General features: G+C 45.3%; 1 protein-coding gene across 2 annotated transcripts in view; it reads right to left on the bottom strand.

Moving 5' to 3' along the window:
- The window catches only part of NMD3 (NMD3 ribosome export adaptor), a 379,934-nt gene that overhangs the window by 98,654 nt on the left and 254,951 nt on the right, over positions 1–26,329 (bottom strand). For both annotated transcript variants that reach the window (XM_069618472.1, XM_069618471.1), the window contains one exon: positions 21,338–21,444. In XM_069618472.1, the coding sequence (XP_069474573.1) occupies positions 21,338–21,444 (107 nt within the window). The remainder of the gene's footprint in view (positions 1–21,337; positions 21,445–26,329) is intronic.

Below are 26,329 nucleotides of genomic sequence, written 5' to 3'. Positions count from 1 at the left end.
GGTAATAAATTCTGGCCCGATTTGCGTAAGTCAGACCTCCGTGGATTCCTACGGGTGTCCTCTTTTGGGAAATGCATGGGGTTCCCTGTTTTCCTTGCTGGCTTCGACACCCTAGGCCCATATCTGTAGGTTGCCCACATGAACAAAATGTGCTGTGCCGAAAGGCTTGGGGTTACCAGTGGGTAACCCTTTTCCTTTTGCACCCCCGGTAGGTGCACCCACACATGCGAGGTACCGTTTTCATCGGGACACGTGTGGGGACGTGGGAAGGTAGGCCATGTGTTGTTGGCAGTGTGTTTCGGTGGGATGGCCAGAGCGAAATGTCTGAGAACTGTCTTCATGTTCAGCCAATTTCAGAGACATTTCCCTCTGTCCACTCACCGAAACACGTCGCCAACACATGTAAGGTACCGTTTTCATCGGGACACCTGTGGGAACGGGGGACGGTAGGCCATGTGTTGTTGGCGGCGTGTTTCGGTGGGTGAACCGAGTGAATTGTGCGGAAAATGCGTTTTTTTCGCCACATTTCGGACTTTGCCAGGGTTTCTGGGTAATAAATTCTGGCCCGTTCAGGCAAGTCAAACCTCTATGGATTCCCACGGGTGTCCTCTTTTTGGAAATGCATGGTGTTCTCCGTTGTCCTTGGTGGCTTGGACACCCGATGTCCTTGGTGGCTTGGACACCCGAGGCCCATATCTGTATGGTCTGCCCGTCTGGAAAAATCGTGAAATTCAGATGTCGGAAAAGACTTGGGGTTAGGGGTGTGTTCAGCTTTCCCCTTGGCGAGGAACACCCACACATGTGAGGTACCGTTTTCATCGGGGCACGTGTGGGAACATGGCAAGGTATGACATTTGTTGTGTTTGTGTGGTTTTCATAACGTTTTGACCCATTTGCTGGTGCCCTTTTGTCACACAACCCTTTCATTTCCAGAATGTGCCCTACATTTAGTCGCTGCTTTAAGCACCATACACTTATGTAACCAGCACAAGTCACCTACCTTTGAAAAGGTCTGCCTGTGCTCTTTCAAAAAACGTATGCTTGCCGTTGCTCGCTACATTGGTTTTCCTGATTTACACATGCCAAGTACGTCTGTTCAGGCCGTAAGCATAAAACTCCTGTGTACCATCGCTCAGTGTTTGGCTTGTGGTATTGCTTGTTTTGTGAAACACTACAAAAAATGAGTGCAAGAGTCGGGGGAATGTGGCGGAGCAGTGTTTTTCTCAAAATTCATAGAAGCCATTGCCGTACCAAGCCAACCATGTCCACCACATACCTTTTTTTCAGTCATTTTCTATGGCATTTTCCCCTACCTAGTTGTTGTCCGACCTGCACAAATCACCCCTTCCTAAACCTGGAATTTTGTCTACTTTTCAGAAACGTATGCCTTTCTATCCTCCCATTCGGCTTTCCTACCCTTTTCTTCCATTCTGTCCATGTATGTCCAATTGCCAAAAATGGCCAAAATCGCCTACCTCTCACAAAACGGTTGATAACTACATCAAAATAATGTTTTTTCGTTTCCACTCAACCTGTTCTTGAAAGCCAGGAAATTGGGGAATTCAGCACAGCAAACCATTTGTTCCTAGCTCTTACAAGGAAAAAACCACAGGCTTCTTTGTACATCCTTTTATTCGCATTTTTTGAAAAAACACAAAATGTTTGCCCTTTTTGTTTATTTTCTCTCACCCCCCCTACAGCAACCTAGGATTCCTGGGTGGCGTTACGACCGCCTACATGTGGGGGAAAATGGGCGAAATTTGCCTAAAATATCTCATGTAACAAAAAAGTTACAAGGCATTGAATGGCCACATACCGAAATCACCAAAAAAAGGCCTTGGCACTGGGGAGAAATACCCATGGCACTTAAAGGGTTAAATTTATCCCAATTACTAGGAATAGAGGTGTCCTGTGGGTTATTGTTAGCAAAGAATTCAACAAAAACTATTAATTTGTTGTACGAAGATGAATCATTTCGAAGAAAAGGATTGAATCTACATCGTGAGGGGGGAGGATCGGGGGGTTTGAGGTTCCAATTTAAGAACAGTGAAGAACGAGGCAGGGTCAGATACAACAATCGGGCCAATTTCTGAATGAAGGCTATTATAGGCCGGTGATGAATTAATGAGGATGTGGTCTAATTTAGAGAATAATTTGTGAGGAGGGGAGAAGAAAGTAAATTCTTTTTTTTTTTTTTTTTAAATCGGGATCTCAAAAGCACCAAGTGTCTAATATGGAAAGATCATTAATGAAATGAATGAACTGCTTGTGTGTTTTGGAATTAAAGAATTTGGTGACAGATTTGCAGTCCAAGGTCAAATCACAAATTTGATTACAATCAACGTATGCAATAAGGCTATCAAAGTCTTCATTGAAAAGGATTTGTACCAAGTTTGTCCAAAACAATGCATCGGGGGCATTAGGACCATGAATGTCGAGAATAGTGACTAACATTTTAATAATAGCTTCAATGATAGACCAGACGAGTTGTGTTGTTCACTAGTTAATTGAAAAGAGACTCTTTTGTGGATTAGAATGCAAACTCCTCCTTCTTTCACTACAGCCGGTACATAAAGTGCATGTTTAGCCCATAACAACCAATTTATTATTTTCTTCATTTGATTCTAAGTGAGTATCTTGAATGCATGCAACATCTACTTTACTCCTCCCTATGCGAGTAAGAATTCTTTGCCTTTTAATCGGGTTATTTAATCCCTTAACATTCCATGACAAAACTTTAATACTCATAACAGTGAAGGGTTGGCTAAGTGACAATCAAGTGAGCATCTGACAGATATACGCTGTATAGCAGTACAACATTTAAAAAGAACATATGCAAATGAAATGTACAACATCACGAAGGAATGATTCCTGAGTGCAATGAGTCATACTGGAAGGGAGGGTAAAACAGTAGGATAGGGGAGACAACACTGAAGATAATAACAAAGTAGATCATTAACGAATAAGAATGCAAAATTTGAATACGTGAAAAATGTGAAGAACACAGAAAAAAGTGAATAACCATTAGGGGCTGCCAAAGGGGAAAATAAGACAGTCCACTCTAGGCCGTAGTGCCCAAACGGAGCAATTCAGTATAGGGAATCAAAATGGTCAACAGGATTTTTAAAAAGAGAAAAAAGCGATAATAAGCTAAGAAGTAGAGAAAAATAGTCAATTAGTTGGAATAACCACCTCTGGGTCAATCTTTGTTATAGGGGGATCTAGATTTGTCTCGGTTTGTCTGATCCATCAAAGGTGTTCGTAGAGGTAGTATGATCAAATCTGTTTCTGGAATAATGAGATTTCCCAGGTTTAAACTTGTCACGACCAGATAAATTATGAACACGAAGAGGTTGTTGCATACAAGAGCAGGCAGCTGATGAGGATGCAGAACCTGACGAAGTGTCTATTCTCTGAAGACTGAAGAGCTTTAATGAGAGCATACAAATCATCCGGATCGAAATATTCTTTAGTGATACCTTGTGGAGGGTGTGATAAGCATTCTAACCGGCTCTAGTAGACCATATTTAATGTTTAGACTTTACAATGCAGGTATATCCAAAAATTGTTTACTTTTATCCTGAGTGGCTTTTGAAAAGTCTGGGGTGAAGAAAATGTTTCCTTGGAAGGTTAGAGGCAGCAATTTTTTTGAAGTTCATCAAATTTGCCTTGCTCGTTGGTGACATAATAAGCAACCAATGAGAGGTCTTGGTGAAGCGCTATTTGTGCTAAAGCGTGGTCACACTCAGCGCGCCCTTTGAAATTCTAGGGGAGGAGAAAAGGATACATTCAGGATTTTAGGGACCCAATCAGTCAGGAATTGAATTACATCATTTTGTTAGAATTTTCCGGAACTCCATAAATTCTAATATTGTCCCTCCTATTCCTAGCCTCGAAGTTAGAGACCTATGTTTCTAAATGGAGAAGTTTGTGCTGCATTTTTTCAAGGCCTTCCAATCTGTCTTCAGAAAGTGACATTCGTTCTTCAATTTCAGACAATCTAAGTTAATTGTTACAATATCATTTTTGAAGTTATTAAAGCCATCTTGAAAGGACAAGGATCTGCAGACTAAAATTGAAATGGAAGACTGAATAATAGAAAGCGCCATCCATATTTTTTCCATACTTTTGTTAATGGTGGAGAGTTCTCCTGCTCACCTGAGTGGAGATTGATCAGCCATTTCAGTTAAAATATGTTAATTCACAGACTCGTGTGTATGTAAAAAATAAATGCAGAAAGAGAAATGTAAACGTTATATGTGGCTGAAATGGCCATGTGTAACACTGGATGGCAGCAGTCAGTAGGCCTGGGGGAAAAGAGCAGCCACGATCTCGCATAACACGTCACACTGGTAATCTCCTCAGGTGACTTGGCCCCCACATACTGGTGCTCAATATTTTATGAAAAGCTCACCAGCCAGTGTGTGTCCAGCCCAGGCCGTAGCGGACACGCCATCTGGTAAACCCAAGAGACATGAGGCAAGCTTCACGTTTCCTCTGCTTGCCTCGTTCAGTCACCGACTGCACACCGAGGATTAGTCATGAAGAGCACCCTGCAGTGCCGTCATCTCAAAGTAATTATTATTACACCGGAGGGTGCATCTGCAGTATATAATCTTCTGATGAGGAAAAATAAGTATGTATATTGCTTCAAACCGGTTGTAAGATTATATTTATCAGGCTCCTTTGGGAGAGCTGGGGGACTAGGCGTCCATCTTGTGCGCGCGCAAGCCACACCCCATGCATCAGTCAATTTAAGCAGGTAAGTATTCAGTTGCAGTAAAATGAATAGAACCAAGACAATTACTGTTCGGGAGATTTACTAAAGTCCACATATGGTTGGACTAGAGAAGACTCACTCTTAGGTGAACAGGGCTCCAAATCTTAGGTTTGGCATCAACTACCCAAAAGCTTTGGTAGCAATGGACGAACAGCCAGGCTTAGTCTAGGAGGGAGAAGGGCTGTAGGCAAGTACAAAGAACTCAGGGAACACCTATACTCAATATTATACTTCTACACAGTAGATTCATAAAAATATGGTTATTATAAATACTAAGACAACTAACACAATATTAGAATCACAGGTAAGTAAACGTATTCACATTTATACAGCAAGACATTTAAGCATTACTCAAAGTATTAGTAGATTTAGATGTATACAGGTAAGTAGTCAGAGTAGCACATCAATTCTTGTAACCAGCATTAAGTAACCCAACACATACTGGTAAATACTTTTAGACAGTCTATACTATAAAAAGTCCAACCCTATCTAAAGATAAGAGTCTGAGTCAGAAGAAGCAGTGGGAAACCAGGGCTGCTGAATAGCAAATCAAAGGAAGGCAGACGCTGTCAAAGTTGTCAGAATTGGTTTCTTCTGTGTTGAAGGTAAGTAAAATGTTTAGTTAGAAGGTATTTCAGGGAGGTCAGGTAGGTTAAGATTTTCATAGTAATGATAATCTTCCTGACCCGTCAACCCCAGAAATTTTACAATTCAGTGCTTCTTTGGACCATTTGTATTACATTTAATTGTGCAGCCCTCTCTCCCTCCTAAGATAAGCCTGGCTGCTCTATCTACACTACCATGAACTCAGGTGGTACAGCCTTATACGAAGAGTGGAGTCTTGTACTGCCTCAGTTGAATGGTTTTACTAAGCCCTTAGTTGGACTTCAGAAAAACTGTTCTAACAAGGTAGATCCCCTGAAGGATTGTAGACCAGAGGACCAGTGACCTTTGGCCTGCGAGAACACTGTTGGGTTGTCCACCCCAATGTGTCTCAAAGCTCAGGAGGAGTCTGATTCAACACAGCAAGCACACAGGTGAGTACCTAGGAGTGGGTCCGTACCTTTCCATGAAGAAAAAGTCTATCAACGGCGGGTCACCAGGTGAGATGACAACAGCTCCTGTTCTGATTCTTGGCCTGGAGGCTGAAGGAGGAACTTTTGGCAGGAGCAGACGGTCAGCTTCTATTAATGGGACGCCAAGCAGACGATCTTCACGATACTGACTCATTGTGACTCTACACAGGCATTGGTTCAGGGATGGTTGTCACACAACAGACTTCTCTCTGTTTCTCGGGCCCTGACTTGGAAGGAGATTCGTCTGAGTGCAGAAGAGTCACTGGAGGTCCAGCAGGATGCCCCATGAAGTACCAGCCGAAACCGTGCTTTAGGAGGCCATGCACAGCAAATTGGTCAAAGACCTAGGGTATTGAGGAATTTCAGCCCAGGACGGTCGCAGCTCTTCAAGGGACGGCTGAAAATGCAGGTTGTTTCAAGACTGGTTGGTCCCACCACTCGAGGGGAGGAAGCTCGATCTGGATCTTCCCTGTCAATCGGAAGAGGTGGTTGGAGCAGCAGCAGTCACTGGCTGTCAATGGAGATGGCTGCAAAAGTCCTTCCTCAGATTCTTCGTTCCATGGGTCGACTCTCTCTTGCTGCTCCAGGACCCTCGCCTTTATGCAGAAAAAACGGCTGGAACATCCAAATCACCATTCAAGCCATTCATGCAAATCTGGGGGATGGCTTGTCCAGAAGGACAGCCAACCTCCCAGTTCAACTCGATGCAGGCAGCCACACTGCAGGACAAATACCAGAGGAGATTCAATTTCCTCCCCCACTTCCTGTCAGAGAGCCTAAGCACGCTTTCACAAGGAAACCTGCTAAAGACAAAAATAACTATCAAGAGCTCCCCCACCCAGCTAGGTAGAAGCCGGCTCAAGAAAGGACAAGTCATCAAGAGTTGAAGAAAAAAGACAGGCACCATTTTAGTAAAATGGTGACCCATGTGTCCCTTATCGCATTTGCAACAGCAGCCTGCGTGCAAGTTTCACAAGAATCGGTAGAAAATATCCACTCCCACCAGCCACTCAGATAAACTTGTCACTGTAACTAGAAAGTTACAGGAGAAGTGGAAAAGGGGATACATTGTGTCCCCTCAGCACTCCACATAAGGTGGGGTGTGCCGATTCCACAAAATAAAAGTTAAGCAGGATAAAAAGTAACCCCCTATGCTTGGAAACAGTAGTTTTCACAAGGAAAATAAAAACAGCAGTTCAAAGAGCTCCCAGCAACACTGCACAGAAAGCGGATGCCATAAAAGGTGGAGGAAACCATTACTACAAGATGCAACTAAAAGGGTTGAAATAGGTTCCCAGAGGTAGAGTAAAAGACTGTGTGGAAAAAGGTTCCCACTCACTGAGAAGAACTGATCAAAAATACAACCAAATAGTGCTGGGGGACTCACAAGTGGGGAGAATATTGCACAAAAATTCAATTCTACCGAATTATTACAATTCTCTTTCACTTAAGAATTTCAACCCTAAGATGTATGGGGTCTAGTGTGCAAAAGTCACAGGTTCCAACGGTTTCTCCGGGGAAAGCACTCTGTGAAAGGATGCAAACGGCTTGCGGTAGCGATTTCAAACAGTTCAAAATGGATAGGCAAGTTCCCCTCTCTCTTCCAGTCCCAAGGAAACTTCATCCAAGTTTGATGATCAAAGGTAAGTAAAGAGGGAGCTGGGAGACAAAAGGCTTTGCACCCAATGTTACCCTGTGGAGGACAGGAACAGTTGCATATGCTTACCCCTTTGACTCCTATTCTCCCAGGTCACACAATGGATCATCTGGGAGGGGTCACTGGAGACAGGATCGTCCGTCCTTTGTTCGGTTGAGAAGTGCCCAAGGGTTGCAGGTTCAAGTGCAGAGTTTGCAGTTTCGAGTGCTTCTTCTAGTCGAGTGCAACTTCAAGATGCAACACCACAGGATGAAGAATGTCGACTTTCATGGTGCAGAACCCTTCAGGGCCCTTCAAAGAATGGAGGAAGGCGAGTGCCAGCGATGGTCATCCTTCGCTGGCGAAAACAGGCGATCTTCCAGTCGCGGTCACAGAAGCAGCTCCAGGACAGGTTCCCTTAATGCTAGGAAGCTGAAATTTCGGAAGAAGGGGATTTATGGCACAAGTTGGAGACCATCCGAGTTCCAGGCCGCAACACAGAACTGCAATGTCTCTGGTGAGGTAGCTGGTCAGTCCACAGGGCAGTTCAGGGACACTTGTAAAGGCTCTTTGGACAGGCAACCTCAAGCAGGCATTGAGGGAAGTTGGTGCCACTAGTCCAAGGGCTGAAGCACGAACAAGAGCCTTCTCAGATCTTTCAAAGGATCAGGGCTTGAGCAGGCCAGTGACTGGAGAGGATGCTGGTCCACTGCAGACCTTGTCCTCAGGTTGTCAGTGGGCTTCTCGTCATAGGATTCTTGACTCCAACATAGAGCTGAAGAATATCTGCAGGACTCGAACAAAGCCAGATTCGGAGATGAAAACAAGCACAAGTCCACACAAGAAAGATATGCCCCATTCAAGCAGCCAGTAGTTGTCCAACTAGGGACACCTACTGGTTTCATGGTTTCAAATGGTTTCACATCCAACAAGCAGCAGACTCTCTGGCAGCAAGGGATGTGGACTCTGACCAGACAGTCCCATACCCCTCTATTGGGCTCAGATACACACACACAAATGCTCACTATCCCATGAAAGCAGCAGCTTGTGCATGACCTTACATGGGATTTCCTGTCTTTTAAGGGCAGGAAGAAGGTCAAACTACAATATGGTCAAAGAAGAAGCGGCAACGCTCAGCATGACCATTTTAGGGTGCTAGCCACCTTTAGTAGCCTACGCAGTAAACATGAAAGTGCACGGGTAAAGTAAGGTAAAAATGTCACTGCTGCCACAAGCTTGTCTTAGGAATATTTATAAAGTGACCAAAAACCAAAAGATTAAAAGTTATGGGTATACCAAGGATCCCATTGCACTGCAATGTGCTGAGTACAATTGCAAAAATACAGGAATTGCAAAGAGAAACAACGTTTCTCAGTGCTGACAGTCTGAAGGACTAGACGGTTTCGACATACCAATGAGAAAAAAGGGAAAAGGTAATAAAACTTTTTTTTTTTTTAAATCAACAAATGGAAGGGTCTTCCATCAAAATCAAAGGAGAACAAAGGTGCAAAAGAGAAAATCTTTCTCAACAAACCCCGACTCCCAAGCTGCCAGAGAACTGTTGGGAAAAATGTGTCTTTCTCCTGCTTTCCCTCCATATACCTCAATGGGACACCCCCCCTTTTGCCACTGTGTTGACCCTTTCTGGACCTATGGGGGCAAGTGAAGCCTTTTTCGCTCCACTAACCTTGCTAGGCCCCACTGTTTTGGAGGCACTGATCAGCCCATCTGTTAAGGCTGGATTTCTGTACTCTGGGCCTGGTGGACAGATGTATAGGAGGCCAACCTAGTTTAGTGACGGGGGCAACTCTGGGAGCTGTAGCCAAACCAGTTCAAGGTAGCAAGGCGAGTGGTCAAGGCTACATCTCAGGAGGGGTGAGTATGGTAAGGGGGCCTCAATGAGAACACAGTGAAAAGTCAAGGAACACACTTAGCCAAACAGTTATAAAAATACGTATTTATTAATGGCCATATATATAACACTAAGAAAAATTACTAGTATCATGTAATATTATCCCACAAACTAAATAAATGATACATATATACAATCAATGGAGTAGGGCAAAATACATAACAAGCCCCTGTAAAGGACGTTGAGTATTAGTATGCAGCTCTACAGGTCCACATAGATAAAACGCTAACTTCAAAAGTCCATCCCTAGGACGTATGGGGCCTTGTGCCCAAAAGTTCACCAAAGCTCCACGCAGTTTTTTGAGATGGGAACAAGTTAAGGAGGGCTTCTGGGGTCCAATGAAGAGTTCAAGGGGTAGAGGACAAGTTTTTCTAGTGAATAAAAGTGTCCCCCACTTACGGAATGCTTGCGTGAGCAAGCAATGGCAAAGCCAAACTCTTATAAAAACTTACCAAAGCTTTAAAGTGGAGATATGGAGTTCAGGTAAGTACTGTTACAACTCACCCCCGTACTCAGATTCTTCTTAGTATTTGGCCTGTCTTCAGACAAGGGTCCAAGGTCACATTTCCCGCCTTCAGCTCCGGTCCTATATGCCCAGGGGTTGCAGGTTCGAACACTTCTCCAGTCGGTGATAAATGCTAATGCAAGGTCTTCAGGATGGAGAATGCAGAAGAAATCGATGCAGGGCCCCTCTCACAACAGGGCTGGATGCAGGAAAGCTGTTTTGGACAACAGCCACCGATGCAAAGTGACAACTGTCGTGGTCAGGCTTCACCTGCTATCTCGGGTCCCCTTGCTACTGGAACCACGCAATTTGGCAGAGACGACTCCTGTAGCATAAGCTGTGGAGGCCCAAAGTTCCATGCCTCAACAAGAAATGGTGACTTCTGCAGCACAGTAGCCCGACCTCTGAGCTGGTCAGCCACTGGGTGATCCAGGGGCACTTCCGAGGGCTCTTCTTCGCAGGACTGTGAGCCGACGTTGAGGGCGATTGTTCCCACCACCCCAAGGGTCAGAACTCCTTCGCAGGACTTCTGGAGATCACTAGTCAGACAGGGCTTTCCAGGGACAGCAGCAGAAGTTGGTCACCAGGCCTTCTTCCAATGGGTCTCCGGCCTCCTCACTCGTCTGGCAGCAGGACCGGATACTTGGCTCCTTCAGGTTTCTTCCGGACCTCTCTGGAATGGATGCAGGGGTCCTCTTCTCATCCAAAACCCAGGTAAGAGCCGAAACTCCCACTAGCCAATATAATATCTGGCCCACGCACACACCACAGCACTGGTCAAATCAGGATCACTGGAGGCACAGCTCATGCATACCATTCAGACAAACTGAAGCCAGTTTGTGGATTGGAACCAGACAGTCCCAACAGACTTCCTGGCAGCAAACACACATGGCCCTGCAGCAGCCCGCAAAAAAGCCCCATCTTTCCCGGGCACTGAAAGTCCATATAAGGTCAGGAAGAAGGGTTAGTGAAAAGATGGGCCATGGAACAACGGACAACCTAAAAACCTCGTGGCACGGCCATGTTTGGACACTAGCCACAGTACCTGAGACTTTTGGGCACTATGCCCCATACATCTTAGGGCTGGACTTCTTAAGTAAAGAGAATTGTACTTGTGACTGGTTCTAATCAGGTTATGTCATGATCTCTGCTTCCAAAAGGTCAGGGTTTTCCCAACTCCCTTGGAAGCAGATCCATAACCCAGGCTCCGAGTGCCAACCAGTCCCAATTGGGACCTTTTGGACCCAGTCCTGGCGCCAGTGGCACCAGGCTCATAAATATGCCCAGTCCCAGCGCTGGAAGCGCCGGGCTCATAATGCTTGGGTGGACTTACCTGCAGCAGACCATGCTGCTTACTTGCCTGCCAGTTGAGCCTCTGATCCTCTTCTGTTTGGAACTACTTTTCCTGTTGGGTGGGGCAGGAGCCACTCCCTAGATTCAGAACACTGGAACTCTTCTGGAAGGCAGGAACTCTTTTCTTACCTAGGCGTGGCTGTGGAAGGAGACACCTAAGCACTACAGGAGGCTATTTAAACCACACCCGGTGGATGAATCTTGCTTTGCGTTATTCTGCATCCTCTGCAGCAGAACGCTCATCGTGTCTTCTGCATCGGATCCTGGGCCTAAGGAAAAAAGGCTTACCATCCTGAATCCAGTCTTCAGCAACACCTATAAAGACAAGAAAGAACATGTTAGCATTCCGGCATCTGAAAGACAAAGGCTTACCTACTCTTCGTGCGCTCCGGAGGTCTTCACACTGCATTCCGGCATCTGAAAGACAAAAGCATACCAACTCTTCGCACGCTCCGGAGGCCTTCGGCGCTGCATCCCGCATCTGAAAGACAAAACAAGGTGCGTTTAAAGACATTGGGGAACTTTAATACTCACGTGCCATCACTCCTTTCCACATCAAACCCAGTGGGTATTCCGGCACTCGTACCTGCAAGGCTTGAAAATCATGGAGAACCGGATCATCTTGATTAACTAGATCCGAACTCGTACCTGCAAAATAAAAAGACAGTTAGAGCGCATCGTGAAGCAGGCAACAAGCGCTTACTTACGTGCTTCCAGGCGCTTCTATTCATCACACGGACTCCATCTTCAACTCACTTCAGCCCGTCATCCGCCTTCGCCGGAACCCTGCAAAACAAGAGACATCATTACTAAAGACTTTAAAGACAATAGAATTACTCGAAACTTACCGTTCGTGCAGTAAACGACGGACAGCAGTCCTCTGAAGTCAAGAGGCCTGCGCTACCTACCCAGTGAAGAAACTGGTTACAGCACCCTGCCCCGAGGCAGATGGAGAGCTCGGCATTCACTTACCTAAGACATCTCACTCTTGAAGTCAGGCATACAGTGCACAGAGGTCCAGCCCAAAGAGCCAACCGGTGCTACACATCACCTTTGAAGATACGGTAGTTGCCCAGTCAAGACCGGCGCCTCTGCGAGAATCAGGTGAGCGTTACAGAACGCAAAGCCAACCGCAAAACTCTCGCCCAGGCGCTATGGAAACCTCGGATACTGACCACCTAGCCCGGTTACTTGGGGAACTAAGGGCAGAAGTGCATGCAGCTCGTCAGGAAACGAATGCTCTAAGAAGGGAACTAATTATTTCCAAGGAGAGAACAGACGGTCTTGCTAGACAATTGCTACAGTCACAAGCCGGGCAGACCCCGTTACCCGCATCAGGGGCAAATCTTCCTTCAACATCCTCTATGAATCCAGTGCAGATCAACCTACCTGGGAATGTACCTCTGGCTCCGCCCGAACGATTTTCTGGTGACCCAAAGAGGTTTGCAGTATTGATCAATCAGTGCCGGTTGCACTTCTTATGCCGGCCAGCAGCCTTTCCAACTGATCAAGCTAAAGTAGCTTTTGTACTTTCGTACCTTAGTGGCAATGCGGCAGACTGGTCGATCCCTCTAGTTAATCAAGATGATCCGGTTCTCCATGATTTTCAAGCCTTTCAGCTTAGTATGGAAAAACTGTTCGCAAGACATTCACAGGGGCAGGCCTTGGACAATGAGCTTCTTTCGTTGCGACAGGGTAATCAAGACCTTTTGGCTTATATTGCATCTTTCAATAGACTAATAGTGGAAACTCAATGGCCTGAGGACAAAAGGATTACGCTGTTTTATAGAGGTCTACGTGGAGAGCTCAAAGACGTTTTAGCCCAAGAGTGAATCCCCCGCAAGACTGTTCGGATTATATAGACTTGGTCGTTCAAATAGATCATAGACTGCAGAACAGGAAGGCCGACCGTTCCAAGTTTGATGCTCGAGTATTTTCCAAGTCGCCAACTCCTTCCAAAGGAGTAGACTCCGGGGAACCCATGCAAATAGGGGGTCTGAAAGGTCCTCTAACACAAAAGGAGCGGGAAAGGAGAAAACAGTTGCAATTATGCCTATATTGCGGAAACTCAGGGCACTTTCTTCGAGACTGTCCGGTGAAACCTGCCAAGAAGGCAGTAGGAGCTGCAGTTACCAAAGTTACAAACTCTGAGCAGGGAAACGACCTCGCCCGACAAGAATAGAGGTCCTCTTGCCGAGCGTGAAAACCAGTTCCGTGACCTCGCATTTCGTGATACCTATGGTCCTCATTAGCCCTGATAATCCGGATCGATTACATGCAATTGAAGCTTACGTCGACAGCGGTGCCATCGGCAATTATGTGGATCATGAAATGGTTTTGAGGATGAATCTAACTCTTTGTCCCAAGGCTGTAAAGGACGTCATTACTACAGTGGATGGTACGGAGATAGCCTCCGGGCCAGTAACGCATACCACTCAAGAGGTGACGCTAGTAAGTCAAGATGGACACCATGAGAAGATCGTGTTCGATGTGATCAAGGCCCCTCAGTTTCAGATTATTCTAGGAATACCTTGGTTAGAGAAACACAATCCTCTGATCGATTGGCGAGCAAGAACGGTCCAGTTTCCAGAATGTGTCTCTACTTGTCACCCTCCACCTGGTGTTGCACTGGCAGCAATTTCTTCAGAGACTCCCCAGTTACCTCCCGAATACCTAGAATACCAAGATGTTTTCCGGAAGGATCAGGCTAACTCTCTACCTCCTCATAGGTCTTATGACTGCCAGATAGACCTGATACCTGGATCTACTCCTCCTTGTAGTAGAATTTATGCCCTCACCGAGCCTGAGAACCTTCACCTTCGACAATACCTGGATCAATACCTGGCGAATGGGTTTATTCGTCCTTCCAAGTCCCCTGCTTCTTCAGCTTTGTTCTTCGTTCCAAAAAAGGAAGGAGACCTTAGAACTTGTATCGATTATCGCTCCCTGAACCAGATCACCGTTAAGAATAGATATCCGTTACCTTTGATCCCTGAACTCCTGGACCAAGTCAGAAAAGCATGCATATATACAAAGCTGGATCTTAGAGGAGCTTACCACTTGGTACGAGTAAAAGAGGGCGATGAATGGAAGACGGCCTTCCGCACCAAGTATGGGCTATTTGAATATCAGGTCATGCCCTTCGGACTTTGCAATGCCCCGGCCGCCTTTCAATATTTTATGAATGATGTCCTCAGAGAGCTCATAGATGTGTGTGTTGTTGTTTACATTGACGACATCCTCGTTTATTCTTCATCGGAATCTGAACATCGGAAACACGTGAAAATGGTCCTCGAAAGATTGCGTCAACACAAACTTTTCGCTAAGTTGGAAAAATGTGTTTTCAACGTGACTGAAGTTGAATTCTTGGGATTCATATTATCACCTGGCGGAGTACGTATGGATTCAAAGAAGGTCGATGCAGTTCTCAAATGGCCATCACCATCCTCCGTGAAAGGTGTGCAAAGCATGTTAGGCTTCGCTAACTTTTACCGCAGGTTTATCCCCGAATTCTCTCGAATAGTCCAGCCCATCACTGCCTTGTTAAAGAAAAACAAACGTTTTGAATGGTCTACCGAGGCGGAACAAGCTTTCCAGGATTTGAAGACTAAATTTATCTCTGCACCAATCTTAAAACACCCTCGCCCGAACTCCCCTACATCGTGGAAACTGATGCTTCAAGCCTTGCCATGGGGGCAGTTCTATCACAAAAGGACCCGGTAACCAATCAGTTGCATCCCGTGGCATTTTGGTCCCGCAAATTCTCGCCTCCTGAAATCAATTACTCGATTACTGACAAGGAACTTCTGGCTATCAAGTATGCCTTTAAGGCTTGGCGGCATTATCTGCTGGGGGCCAGACACACCGTTACTGTGATTACGGATCACCGAAACCTGCAATATTTGAAAACCGCAAAAGCCCAATCCTCTAGACAACTCCGTTGGGCATTATTCTTTGCCGAGTTTGACTTCATAATTACCTATCGACCTGGTACAAAGAACGGTAAAGCTGATGCCCTTTCTCGGATGGGAGTGGAAGAACACTTGATCAACCCTAAACCTGTACCAATCATTCCCGAACAAAGAATTCTGGGTGTAATCGCCACAGAATCCATAGAGGAAGTTAAGGATAAAGCCAGGCAACTTGTAACTCCAGCAGACATACAGAATTGGCATCTGCAGGGAAAGGACTTTGCAGTAAAGGACTTATTGTATTTCCAAGAACGATTATACCTACCCAGCACAGATTTACAGAAAAAAGTAATCTCTTGTTATCACGATTCTTTAATGGAAGGTCATCCCGGTATGGCCAAGACCTCAGAAAAGATCAAGCGCTACTTCTGGTGGCCGTCTTGGAAAAAAGATATCAGAGACTTTATAATGTCCTGTGGAGTATGCGCCCAAAACAAGAGTCAAAAGGAAAGACCAGCAGGCCTCTTACGCCCTATTGACATCCCACCTCGCCCTTGGCATACGCTTTCTATGGACTTCATCACCGATCTACCTCCATGCTCCGGATACAATACGATTCTAGTAATCGTGGACTTATTCTTCAAGATGGCGCATTTCATTCCGCTCAAAGGCTTGCCAACAGCAGCAACTCTGGCCCGAGAATTTCTCGAAAACATCGTCCGACTACACGGTTTTCCTTCGGTTCTAATTTCGGATCGAGGTAGTCAATTTATTTCTCATTTTTGGCGAAGTTGCTGTCGGTCGGCTCAAATTGATGTGAGACTATCGACCAGTCACCACCCTCAGACCGACGGACAAACCGAGAGGACCAATCAAACTCTGGAACAGTATTTACGCTGCATGCTGCAACAAACTGAAAAAACTTGGAAAGACATCCTTTGGATAGCCGAATATGCCTACAATAACTCTGTCCATTCGGGAACTGGGAAAACCCCGTTTTTTCTTTTGTACGGCAGTCACCCTCGAACCTCGGAGTTGGATCCCCTCCAAGATCTTGAAACACCAGCAGTAGACTACCTGCATTCTACAATCACCCAAGCCTTTAAGGAAGCTGTTTCTCACCTTCAAAGGGCTAAAGAACAATACAAGAAAGGAGCAGATCAACATCGGAAGGAAGCCCCTCAATATCAAGTAGGGGACCAAGTCTGGTTATCCACCAAATATCTACCTCTAAAAGGGCCACGCACATTCAACCCAAGATACCTTGGTCCCTATTCCATCACTACCATAGTAAACCCAGTAGCGGTCAAGTTGGACTTGCCCCCGCACATGAAGATACATCCGGTCTTCCACGTCTCTCTATTAAAACCCGTGCAACCTCAAACCCGACTAACTAAATCTCCAAAACCCATCCTAGTTGATGGAGAACTAGAGTTTGAAGTCAAAAGCATTCTGGACTCCAAGATCTCCAAATCTAAACTGTTTTACCTAATTGACTGGAAAGGCTACGGCCCCCCAAGAGAGATCCTGGGAACCTGCTGAATATGTCCACGCTCCTCGCCTAATCAAAAGATTTCACCGAACATTTCCTGACAAGCCAAAACCCCCGGAGAAGCCCGGTTTGGGAGGGGCCTTGAGGGGGGGGTACTGTCATGATCTCTGCTTCCAAAAGGTCAGGGTTTTCCCAACTCCCTTGGAAGCAGATCCATAACCACGGTTCCGAGTGCCAACCAGTCCCAATTGGGACCTTTTGGACCCAGTCCTGGCGCCAGTGGCACCAGGCTCATAAATATGCCCAGTCCCAGCGCTGGAAGCGCCGGGCTCATAATGCTTGGGTGGACTTACCTGCAGCAGACCATGCTGCTTACTTGCCTGCCAGTTGAGCCTCTGATCCTCTTCTGTTTGGAACTACTTTTCCTGTTGGGTGGGGCAGGAGCCACTCCCTAGATTCAGAACACTGGAACTCTTCTGGAAGGCAGGAACTCTTTTCTTACCTAGGCGTGGCTGTGGAAGGAGACACCTAAGCACTACAGGAGGCTATTTAAACCACACCCGGTGGATGAATCTTGCTTTGCGTTATTCTGCATCCTCTGCAGCAGAACGCTCATCGTGTCTTCTGCATCGGATCCTGGGCCTAAGGAAAAAAGGCTTACCATCCTGAATCCAGTCTTCAGCAACACCTATAAAGACAAGAAAGAACAGGTTAGCATTCCGGCATCTGAAAGACAAAAGCTTACCAACTCTTCGCACGCTCCGGAGGCCTTCGGCGCTGCATCCCGCATCTGAAAGACAAAACAAGGTGCGTTTAAAGACATTGGGGAACTTTAATACTCACGTGCCATCACTCCTTTCCACATCAAACCCAGTGGGTATTCCGGCACCCTGCAGCCGCTCCGAACTCGTACATGCAAAATAAAAAGACAGTTAGAGCGCATCGTGAAGCAGGCAACAAGCGCTTACTTACGTGCTTCCAGGCGCTTCTATTCATCACACGGACTCCATCTTCAACTCACTTCAGCCCGTCATCCGCCTTCGCCGGAACCCTGCAAAACAAGAGACATCATTACTAAAGACTTTAAAGACAATAGAATTACTCGAAACTTACCGTTCGTGCAGTAAACGACGGACAGCAGTCCTCTGAAGTCAAGAGGCCTGCGCTACCTACCCAGTGAAGAAACTGGTTACAGCACCCTGCCCCGAGGCAGATGGAGAGCTCGGCATTCACTTACCTAAGACATCTCACTCTTGAAGTCAGGCATACAGTGCACAGAGGTCCAGCCCAAAGAGCCAACCGGTGCTACACATCACCTTTGAAGATACGGTAGTTACCCAGTCAAGACCGGCGCCTCTGCGAGAATCAGGTGAGCGTTACAGGTTACCTATATCCAAGTAGTTACCCGTTTCACCTAGTTCGTGATGTATTGAAAGTGAACCTACTGGTGAATATGTATATTTGTTGTAAGGAAAGATTGCTCTTTAGGCAACATTCCCTCCATACACTATGGAACCCCAAAGTGTTGCTTTTGTTTTTTAACCTGCCCTGAATGAATACAGTGAACTGAAGCCTAGTCATGTTCTATTCGTACGAGGACGGATGCTGTCAATAAAGAACCAAGGAGTAGAATCAGGCGAGACAACTGTCGCACACTTTGATGGAAACACTGCTGTTTCTCCCTACAGGCTACAGCCTTACACCTTCAAAGTATTCTGCTTGATCCAAAGACCTGCACAGTAGCACCACACATACCAGCAGATTGCTGTCTACTAATAAGACGCTTTGACCAGACTGCACCATTACATCAATGGATTTTTGTTAAATACTGAACCAAATACTTTTGAACCTGTCATAAAAGTCTGCTCGTTGAAGCAGTCCCCTGATGAAGTTCTTGTGATTGTCGCCAAGGGCAGTAGAACGAAACATGTTGGGCTTTAAGAACAATGTATTTTGCAACAGTTCGTCACATCAACTTATTCATATGGCTGAGGACCTTTTGTGAAAAGGACCCAAAAACAACTATATATACTTAAGTTAGGATAGACTCTAGAAATATAGGATTTCTACTGTTGTCCAACGCTGTTCGAGTGTGGCACAATAGACTATCCCTAGATAGTTAGTCCGATTCAGATTCTTTCTGTACCAGGTTTGTATAAAAATTGAACTTTTTTTGTATGATATTGCACGTGTCACTTTTTTGTAAAATGGATGATTTTTATAAACCTTTTTTACTGTTTTTATCGTATTGTGTAAGGTTAAGAATAACATTTTATAACTGTTTAATTGTATATCTTGTTTATGCTTCGGGTAACGCATTCAATATTTGTTGACTGAATGGTGTTCATTGGTTTAGTCCAGAAGAGACTGCATAGAGGCTGTTTTTTTTGTTGTGTTGCTCATGCTTAAAAAAATGTCAGGGACAAACCCTACAGCCGTTACATTTCCTGAGTCTTTCTTTAGTATTGTTGTGAAGCCTTCAGCTACACTCCCCTGGCCTTTTGCTCATTTGTCATGGGGAAACTATCAGTCATTCAGACTATAAGTACAGGGAAACTCTTTTTCCCCCTTTTGTCTTTTTGGTAACTTTCTAACAGTGCACACAGCACCTTACAAAGAAGTGCAGTGGGCAAACTTTCATATCACCCTAATCTTTTACAGTTGGGATTTTTGGTTATTTTTATATGTGCCTAAAGCCAAGCTGGTGGCAGCAGATAAAGCTTGACCATTTTTGCATTATTTTTTGGACTTCCTGATCTACGAAGGCCCCGACCAGTGCTTCAACCTTGGACTGGTGTGACCAACCAGTTTCAACGCATTCGAGAACTCAGCCATCCTGAGTCTTCCGAAGTGTCCCTGGACAACCCGGTGGACTGACGAGCTCTCCAGTGGGCTACCTTGGTAGAATCGTCACCTTTCCACATTCGTCACCAGAACTTCGGTGGAGGCCAGCTCGTACAACAAGTCGCCTTCCTGCCAAGTTTCAGCTGCCTAACAAAGGGATTGCGCTCTGGAAGGTCTTCTTCAACCGCACCTGAAAAGATGCCTGCTGTCGCCTATGTGGGGTAACCGTTGCTGGAACTAGCCTTTCGCCATCTCGTAAAGTGTCCTGAAGAGGTCTGCATCGCTGCCTTCTGCATTTCTTCTTCGCAAAGTGCTGTACTCTCCTTCTGGAGCTGACCAGAAGAATCCTTGCACCCGCAGCTCCTGGCCCTCTTTTACTGGATCCTACAGAGGGAAAAACTACCTCCAGCAACTGCCAGTTGACCTGCCTAGTCATGATCGAAAATCTGCATCAGATTCAGGGATAGAACTTCTAATGTTAGGGCATCGTTCTTGTGAACTGGTTTCATTCTACTGCATCACTAAATACCTTATTTTTGTTGTCTAAGTTATTGTATACTTTCCTACAACCTAAGGTGATTGTATATATGTGTGATCATTGAGTATTGTGTGATATTACCACCTGCTTGTTTCATTTTTCTAGTGTGTGTTTTTAGGACTATAAAAGTATTTTCGTACTTCGCTGCCTAAATTGAATTATTGTGAGCTTCACTGTGTGGACTCATTGTGGACCCATGACCCCACTGAATTTCTGCTGAGACTAAGCCTTAATCACTCTCCACGCTTACATTGATTGGGTTTGGCTAACCTCTAACCTCTCAGATTTCCCCAGATCACTAACTAGAGTGGCGATGATTGTGGTCTTATGCAAAAAGGATGTGACCTAGCAGTTCATGCCGCACTGTCCCTTTGGAGAGTGGGACCAAGCCTGAATTTGCATATGGTCTTTCCCCTTTTTGTAATGGCTTGCCAGGTGAAGACTAAGGTTTTGGAAGGTTGCCCAGAGCAATTGCCAGAGGTTTAAGATTCATTCTAAACCTTCCAGCCATTATTCTTTGTTTTGCATTGTGACCCCAACTGTACTTCAACATTAAGCTTTGAGTATTCTCAGTTAAACTGCATCATTACTTTCAAAACAGCTGTTGCAGCAGCAAAGGTTCCCCAAAGCAAAATTGAAACGAAACAATGTGTGGAGTAAAATACTTGCAATATGCCCAATATGAAGAAAAACGAAACATTGATGCAAAGTATATGTCAAAGGCAAAATCAACACATTTGCGCAATAGTTAGGTCACACACTCCACAGTCCTCCGTGACTTCACTTTATTTTCTACATCATTTTTGACGTTACCATCTGTGTAAGCTCCTATAAGACTGCTTTCTTGAACTGTGGTGAATACTTTTTAGAGGAAATGCTCTCTAGTGAAACTATAGGATAATAAGAACGGTTCATGTGACGCGCAGAAAGTTTTCAAATCCTCACTAAAGTTTGTATCACTCTATGTGTTCCAATTTCTGGAGTTAAAGTTCTGTAATACGTGGCTAGACAACATTAAATGTACATTTTTATCAAGACAAACAGACATTGATCATTTGCGTAACCCGGAGAACATCAGAGGTGAGTTAACAGTGTTGTATTCATATTATTTCAACCCTACTATAGCCAAGCCCCCTGACTTTTGTCCCAAATAATTTAGCCAGACTACAACAAAGCTTCCTTCCATTCACCAAGTAAAAGTCTGCTCCAAACAACTCCTTGCATCTGCAGCAGCACTAATGCTTCCAAACGATGAAACCACAAAACCATTACTTTGAAAGAACACCGCACCTTTCATCGTCGGTATCCATGCCCTCTTTATCCTTGTCCATTTCTTTAAGTTTCCAATTTCTGCGACGTTGTCGCTTATTGCGATCGTAGCACTTCTTGATTAGTACCTACATAATAATAGAAATATCACATTCATGTTAATGGGCAGTGCGAAATACAATGCCATAATGTTCCTACCTATGTCACAATGGTGTCAGGTCAAAAGAAGCAGCCAATGTATTTCAGGATGGTATATCAGAACACCGACAAAAAACACTTTTTTAAATGAATAAAATACACATGGGGGGCTTCATCGTGCCTGTGTATCTTTTCAAGCAGCTTTAGAATATACATAGCACATTTTTAACAATGTCAGTGCTTTGCTGAAAGTATTAATAGGGGCTTCGTTGTTGTACACTATACTTTTAAAGCTTGCAAGGAGGTGGTAAAGTAAAACAAAAAATAAAAAACAAGACAGTAGTATGCAGAAAAAATTTACATTTTGAATGTCTGACACACAACGCTCCTTGCACATCTTTATCTTGAGTCGAAGTTAAAAAGAAACAGACACGTAAGTAGAGAGTAAGCCTGTTTTGAAAGTGAAAACACCCTGAGTTTTACTTACTCAAATTACCTTATCATGACCAGGGTCATTCAGGGGCTTTTAGGGAGATTTTCCTTAAACCCTGTGGTCAGAGTGTTAGGTGCATCTTTGTGGCTTGGGTACTGCTAGTGATACCCTCAAGCTCAGCAGGCTCTCCAAGTCAAAGCTCTGGAGGTGGAGGGGGAGTTAGCACAGTAGGCGCTTCATTCATAACCAAGAAGCGAACATCCACACGCTATTTAAAAACATATATCTTTAACTAAGAAAATGCAAAGAGAAAAACCACTATACTTAGGAAGTAAACCTTGTAAAACAAAAAAGGTGCCGCTGAAGAGTTTCAGTAAAAGTCCTTCCTAGAAAACATAATGCAGTAACAGGTTATGTAAACGGTTTTCTTATCTAGGCCACGAAATTCAAAGAGTTAATGTGACCAGGTTTGCAGATTAGGGGAAGTCTTTGGTGGGAAAGATACCTTTGTGCAAAAGTGTCCCCATTGAGCAGTTTGTTGTTCCAGTGGAGTGAGTCCCACATGACTCTTGGTGGGAAAGTAGTAGCCAGGGGATTAAGAAATCAAACAAAAAAAAAGGCTCGCCAGGAACACCAGATCGTCACGGGAGCAAAACACTGGGGTAAAAAATAAAAAAGAACAGTGCTGTGCCAGCAGTCTGGTCGTTTCCAGGGGCAGCTGGTGTGTACATTGTTTGCTGACCATCTTATGAAACAGCAATGAGACCCCAGTAGACGAGGGACCCTAAACCACTTGGGAAGGAGGATTATGGAAGATTTGGTCATTCCCAGGTTGAAGGTCAGAAGGCTGAAAAGACGAGTCAGCTCGTGCTTCAGACAGGGTTCTTGCATCGTCCTCTCTGTACATAATTCCGCTTTTGAGGATGAGGACAGCTTGGAAAGACTGAGCATCCAAGCGGTATATATGCACACCTTTATTCTAGTACAATTTCAGTAATATCTGAAGATAGTTAAAGACAATTTTGGTTCATAGGAGGTAACAAATCCTTGACACGAGGATGGATATCAAAGGCAACTGAAGGATGTCAGAGTATTGGACACTCCAGCCCCCCTGCACACCTTAATGCTGAAAGAATCAGCAAAAATTGAGTGAGTAGTATAAACAGTATTTCCATCTGGTAACAATAATACAATGAGATGTAAATTCAATGTTCTACTTCATCTTTATATTCACAGTCTTCAGCACAACACGTTTCGGGATTTCGAATCCCTTCATCAGGTGCATTTCATTAATCTGCAATGTAGTAGACCATCTATCAGTTCAATTAAAGAACTATGGAACAATGCAAATCGGCTAGGTCAAGCTCACTCACATCACGACCCCGTACCTGGTGGGATAGCCCTGTTCCAGTAGGTTTGGAGTTAATACAGGGAACAGGGAACTGCATCATCGTCAACATGAAGCAAGACTCCTCTGTAGACACAGATTGGTGATAACTGAACTGAATAAGGAGCATGAATTGAATGTTTTCTTGTAAAAAATGGTTTTATGGTGATTTATGAATGATTTTTTTAAATGATGTCAATCAAAAACAGCACGTATGACACAGACATGGTAAATAAACATACAAATGTTGTCACCACCCCTGGCTTACTTGGCGTAGCCTCCCTTCACTATATCGCAAATATGAGAGAGCATGTTCACGGACCCGGCCCATAGCATCAGTCGTCCAGTAAGCAACCACTTACTTCCCAGATGGGTCAGGGCACTTACCAGGGCCACTCCATCCAAATCACTGACACCCCGCTCTGGCCACGTTTAACTTTAGAACTATTATCTTCACAGGCTCATTCAACTCCTATGCCCACTCGTACAGTGGGGTCGGTGGCAATTTTTCCGGAAATCTAGCCTGCCTCCCCCGCACACCATTTTGGGGAGGTGCCCAATTACGAGCTTCAAACTACCTTGCCCAGATGGGGTGAGGTGGGCCATCAAGCAACCATAAGTTGCCACTACCTATTGCGCGTCCCAATTCAAACTATTCAAATGCGCTACTGAAACGTCACTATGCCTGACATGCCATGACTATTAAATGAAGAAGCAAACATGACAGCCGGCACTACATTACCAGTGCAAACTGCCCGGCAGACTGACCAAGCCCGACTAAGCTCCTCAGGTAAGCCTCACCAGACACTCTCCCACACCTTTGTATTTTGCCATGAAAACTTATTTTTGTTTTCAACTTCACCCATGACCTGCCTGGCCTCACTAGGCCCCAATTCAGCCATTGCCCCCACTCTTCACCAGATACTTTCCTCCGCCAACCCTTCACGCAATTAACCATTAATTTGCTTATGCCCAGCCGGGTCCCACATGGCCTCACTCCAGCACTTGCCCGTCCACACCATCTGGGCGAAACCATACGTCTACGCATTGCTAGGGCACCAGGCGGCCCTACAACTGAACACTAAGTTCCCCAGCATCTTCCCAACCGTAACGCACATATACATTTATCATCAGGCGCTGGCGTTGGCCGAGACCCCCCCCCCGCCCCCAGGCGGCAACGTATTAACTTCAAGCCTACTGGCAAGCTATGGAACAATGCGAATTGGCTAGCTCGAGCACAGATGTGAAGCCGGATCTCTGGATCCGGCCAGAGTCAGCCGACCCAAACACCAACAAACCCATGCTCTGCGCTGGGTTACTTTGCGCAAGGAAAAAAAAAAGCACTCACAATGGCCTGGCGTAGGGGGGGCGGAGTAGCTCATTGCCGCCATAAGTGCTCTTCTGGCTCATTTGCCGCCAAATTAAAGTTTTTGAGGTCACCTGCCAGCTCTGCCCCCTCTAAAACCCACCTCCTCGGACACCGCCACCAGCCCCCAAACTCTGCCCACACCCCGGGCCTCGTGGGATCCCCCACCAGATTTTTTCCATTTCCAACATTGCCAGCACCTACCAGCCACCTAACTGACACACCAGAGAAGCGGTCAGCTCTGGCCATGGGCACTTTAACCTGCCTCATTCTCCTTAAACCCTCGCACATATTCCTGCTCAACATACATTGGTGGGACTGTCCTCCAGGGACTACTGCCTGCCACTGCTGTGACCCCAGACCTTGACCACCAAGGACCGTGACCGCGGTTACAGACCACTCAATGAACTACAATTAATTACTATCGGTAAAGTCTGCCCTCCATGCCTCAACGTGATTCTGACGCAAGCCCATGCACAGACCCATTATTGGAGGGCCACTACTACACTCATATGAGCTATCTCCCCTCTCCCTTTCTTCCCATCTTCTCTCTCTACGATGCAAACACAATGGAACTGAAATATTGCCAACATGCTTTGCCATTACTGCTCGCTACCAATAGTGTTTTTTCTTACCAAACATGACTAACTTAACATACTGCTCCACAAAGGATTGTTTAATACAACACATGAACCTGACCTCCCACCATTAGCCTTGTTTACACGGCTCTGGACATAATCAATGGGACTATCCACCACTGGTTAAACACTCACTATCTAGGTGATCCACCTTGTTGTAATCTTTGGTTGTACATCGATTAGCATTGAAAATGACCCAAGAGGGTTGAAACAATTGTCGTTATACAAATAAATAAAAGGTTGCAGCGACTTAACCAACAATCGTTTCATTTGAAGAGATCATGCTCTTAGGCTAATTAAATCACCCAGCACATTTGCCAAGGGTTTTGCAACCAAACATATTTAAACAAAAATGTGGTGAAAACACGACAGGGAAAATGGCGTTTAAAGCGAGGCGACGAAAACATGGTAAGCGCTGAAAAAGGTGTCAATGCAAGGATTTGTGCAGTAGGGTGCAGCCGGTGTTCATGTATACTTTATGCCTACTCAGGCATGTGCCGTGTAAGAGAAGTTTCAAAAGTAACACATGTGTAACTTTTTTGTGAAGTATGAGAGCCCAGGCGTGGGGGCAATGTGTCTTTTAGATGCCTGGAAAGCCCAATTTACAGGGACCAAGGAAAACTGACCCCACTTGAGGGTGCTAAAGCTTAGCCATGGTGTGAGGGGAAACAAAAGCCAGAGTAAAAAACGAGCAGATCTGGTGCCACTTTGCTATGGGGACACGGCACAGCATGTGGAAGCAGTAGGTAATAGTGTCTGGGTGGAGCAGAGAAAGACAGGCAAGTTCGGAGAATGCAGGCTGTGGAAAGGACAAGTAGTGGAGGAACGTGGAACTGAGGTACAGAGAAAGAAGGTGAGGCATGCAGGAAGCAACGGCTGGGAGAGGGGACAAGATAAAATGCTGCGTGGCAGTGCAGGGTGTGGGTATGAGGATGTGTCTGCGCTACACAGAAAAGGGGGCAAGTGCATGGCTCAAAAGAGGAAAGAGTAAAATTAAGAGGGAAGAACGGGGAAAGCGAGCGCACTGGCTCAATCCAGTGATTTGGGTGCA

This window comes from Ambystoma mexicanum, chromosome 10 (assembly GCF_040938575.1).
Source record: "Ambystoma mexicanum isolate Mex_15411 chromosome 10, UKY_AmexF1_1, whole genome shotgun sequence".
Lineage (NCBI taxonomy): Eukaryota > Metazoa > Chordata > Amphibia > Caudata > Ambystomatidae > Ambystoma > Ambystoma mexicanum.
The sequence above is the reverse complement of the archived record's forward strand: the minus strand, read 5'-3'. Positions and strand labels throughout refer to the sequence as shown.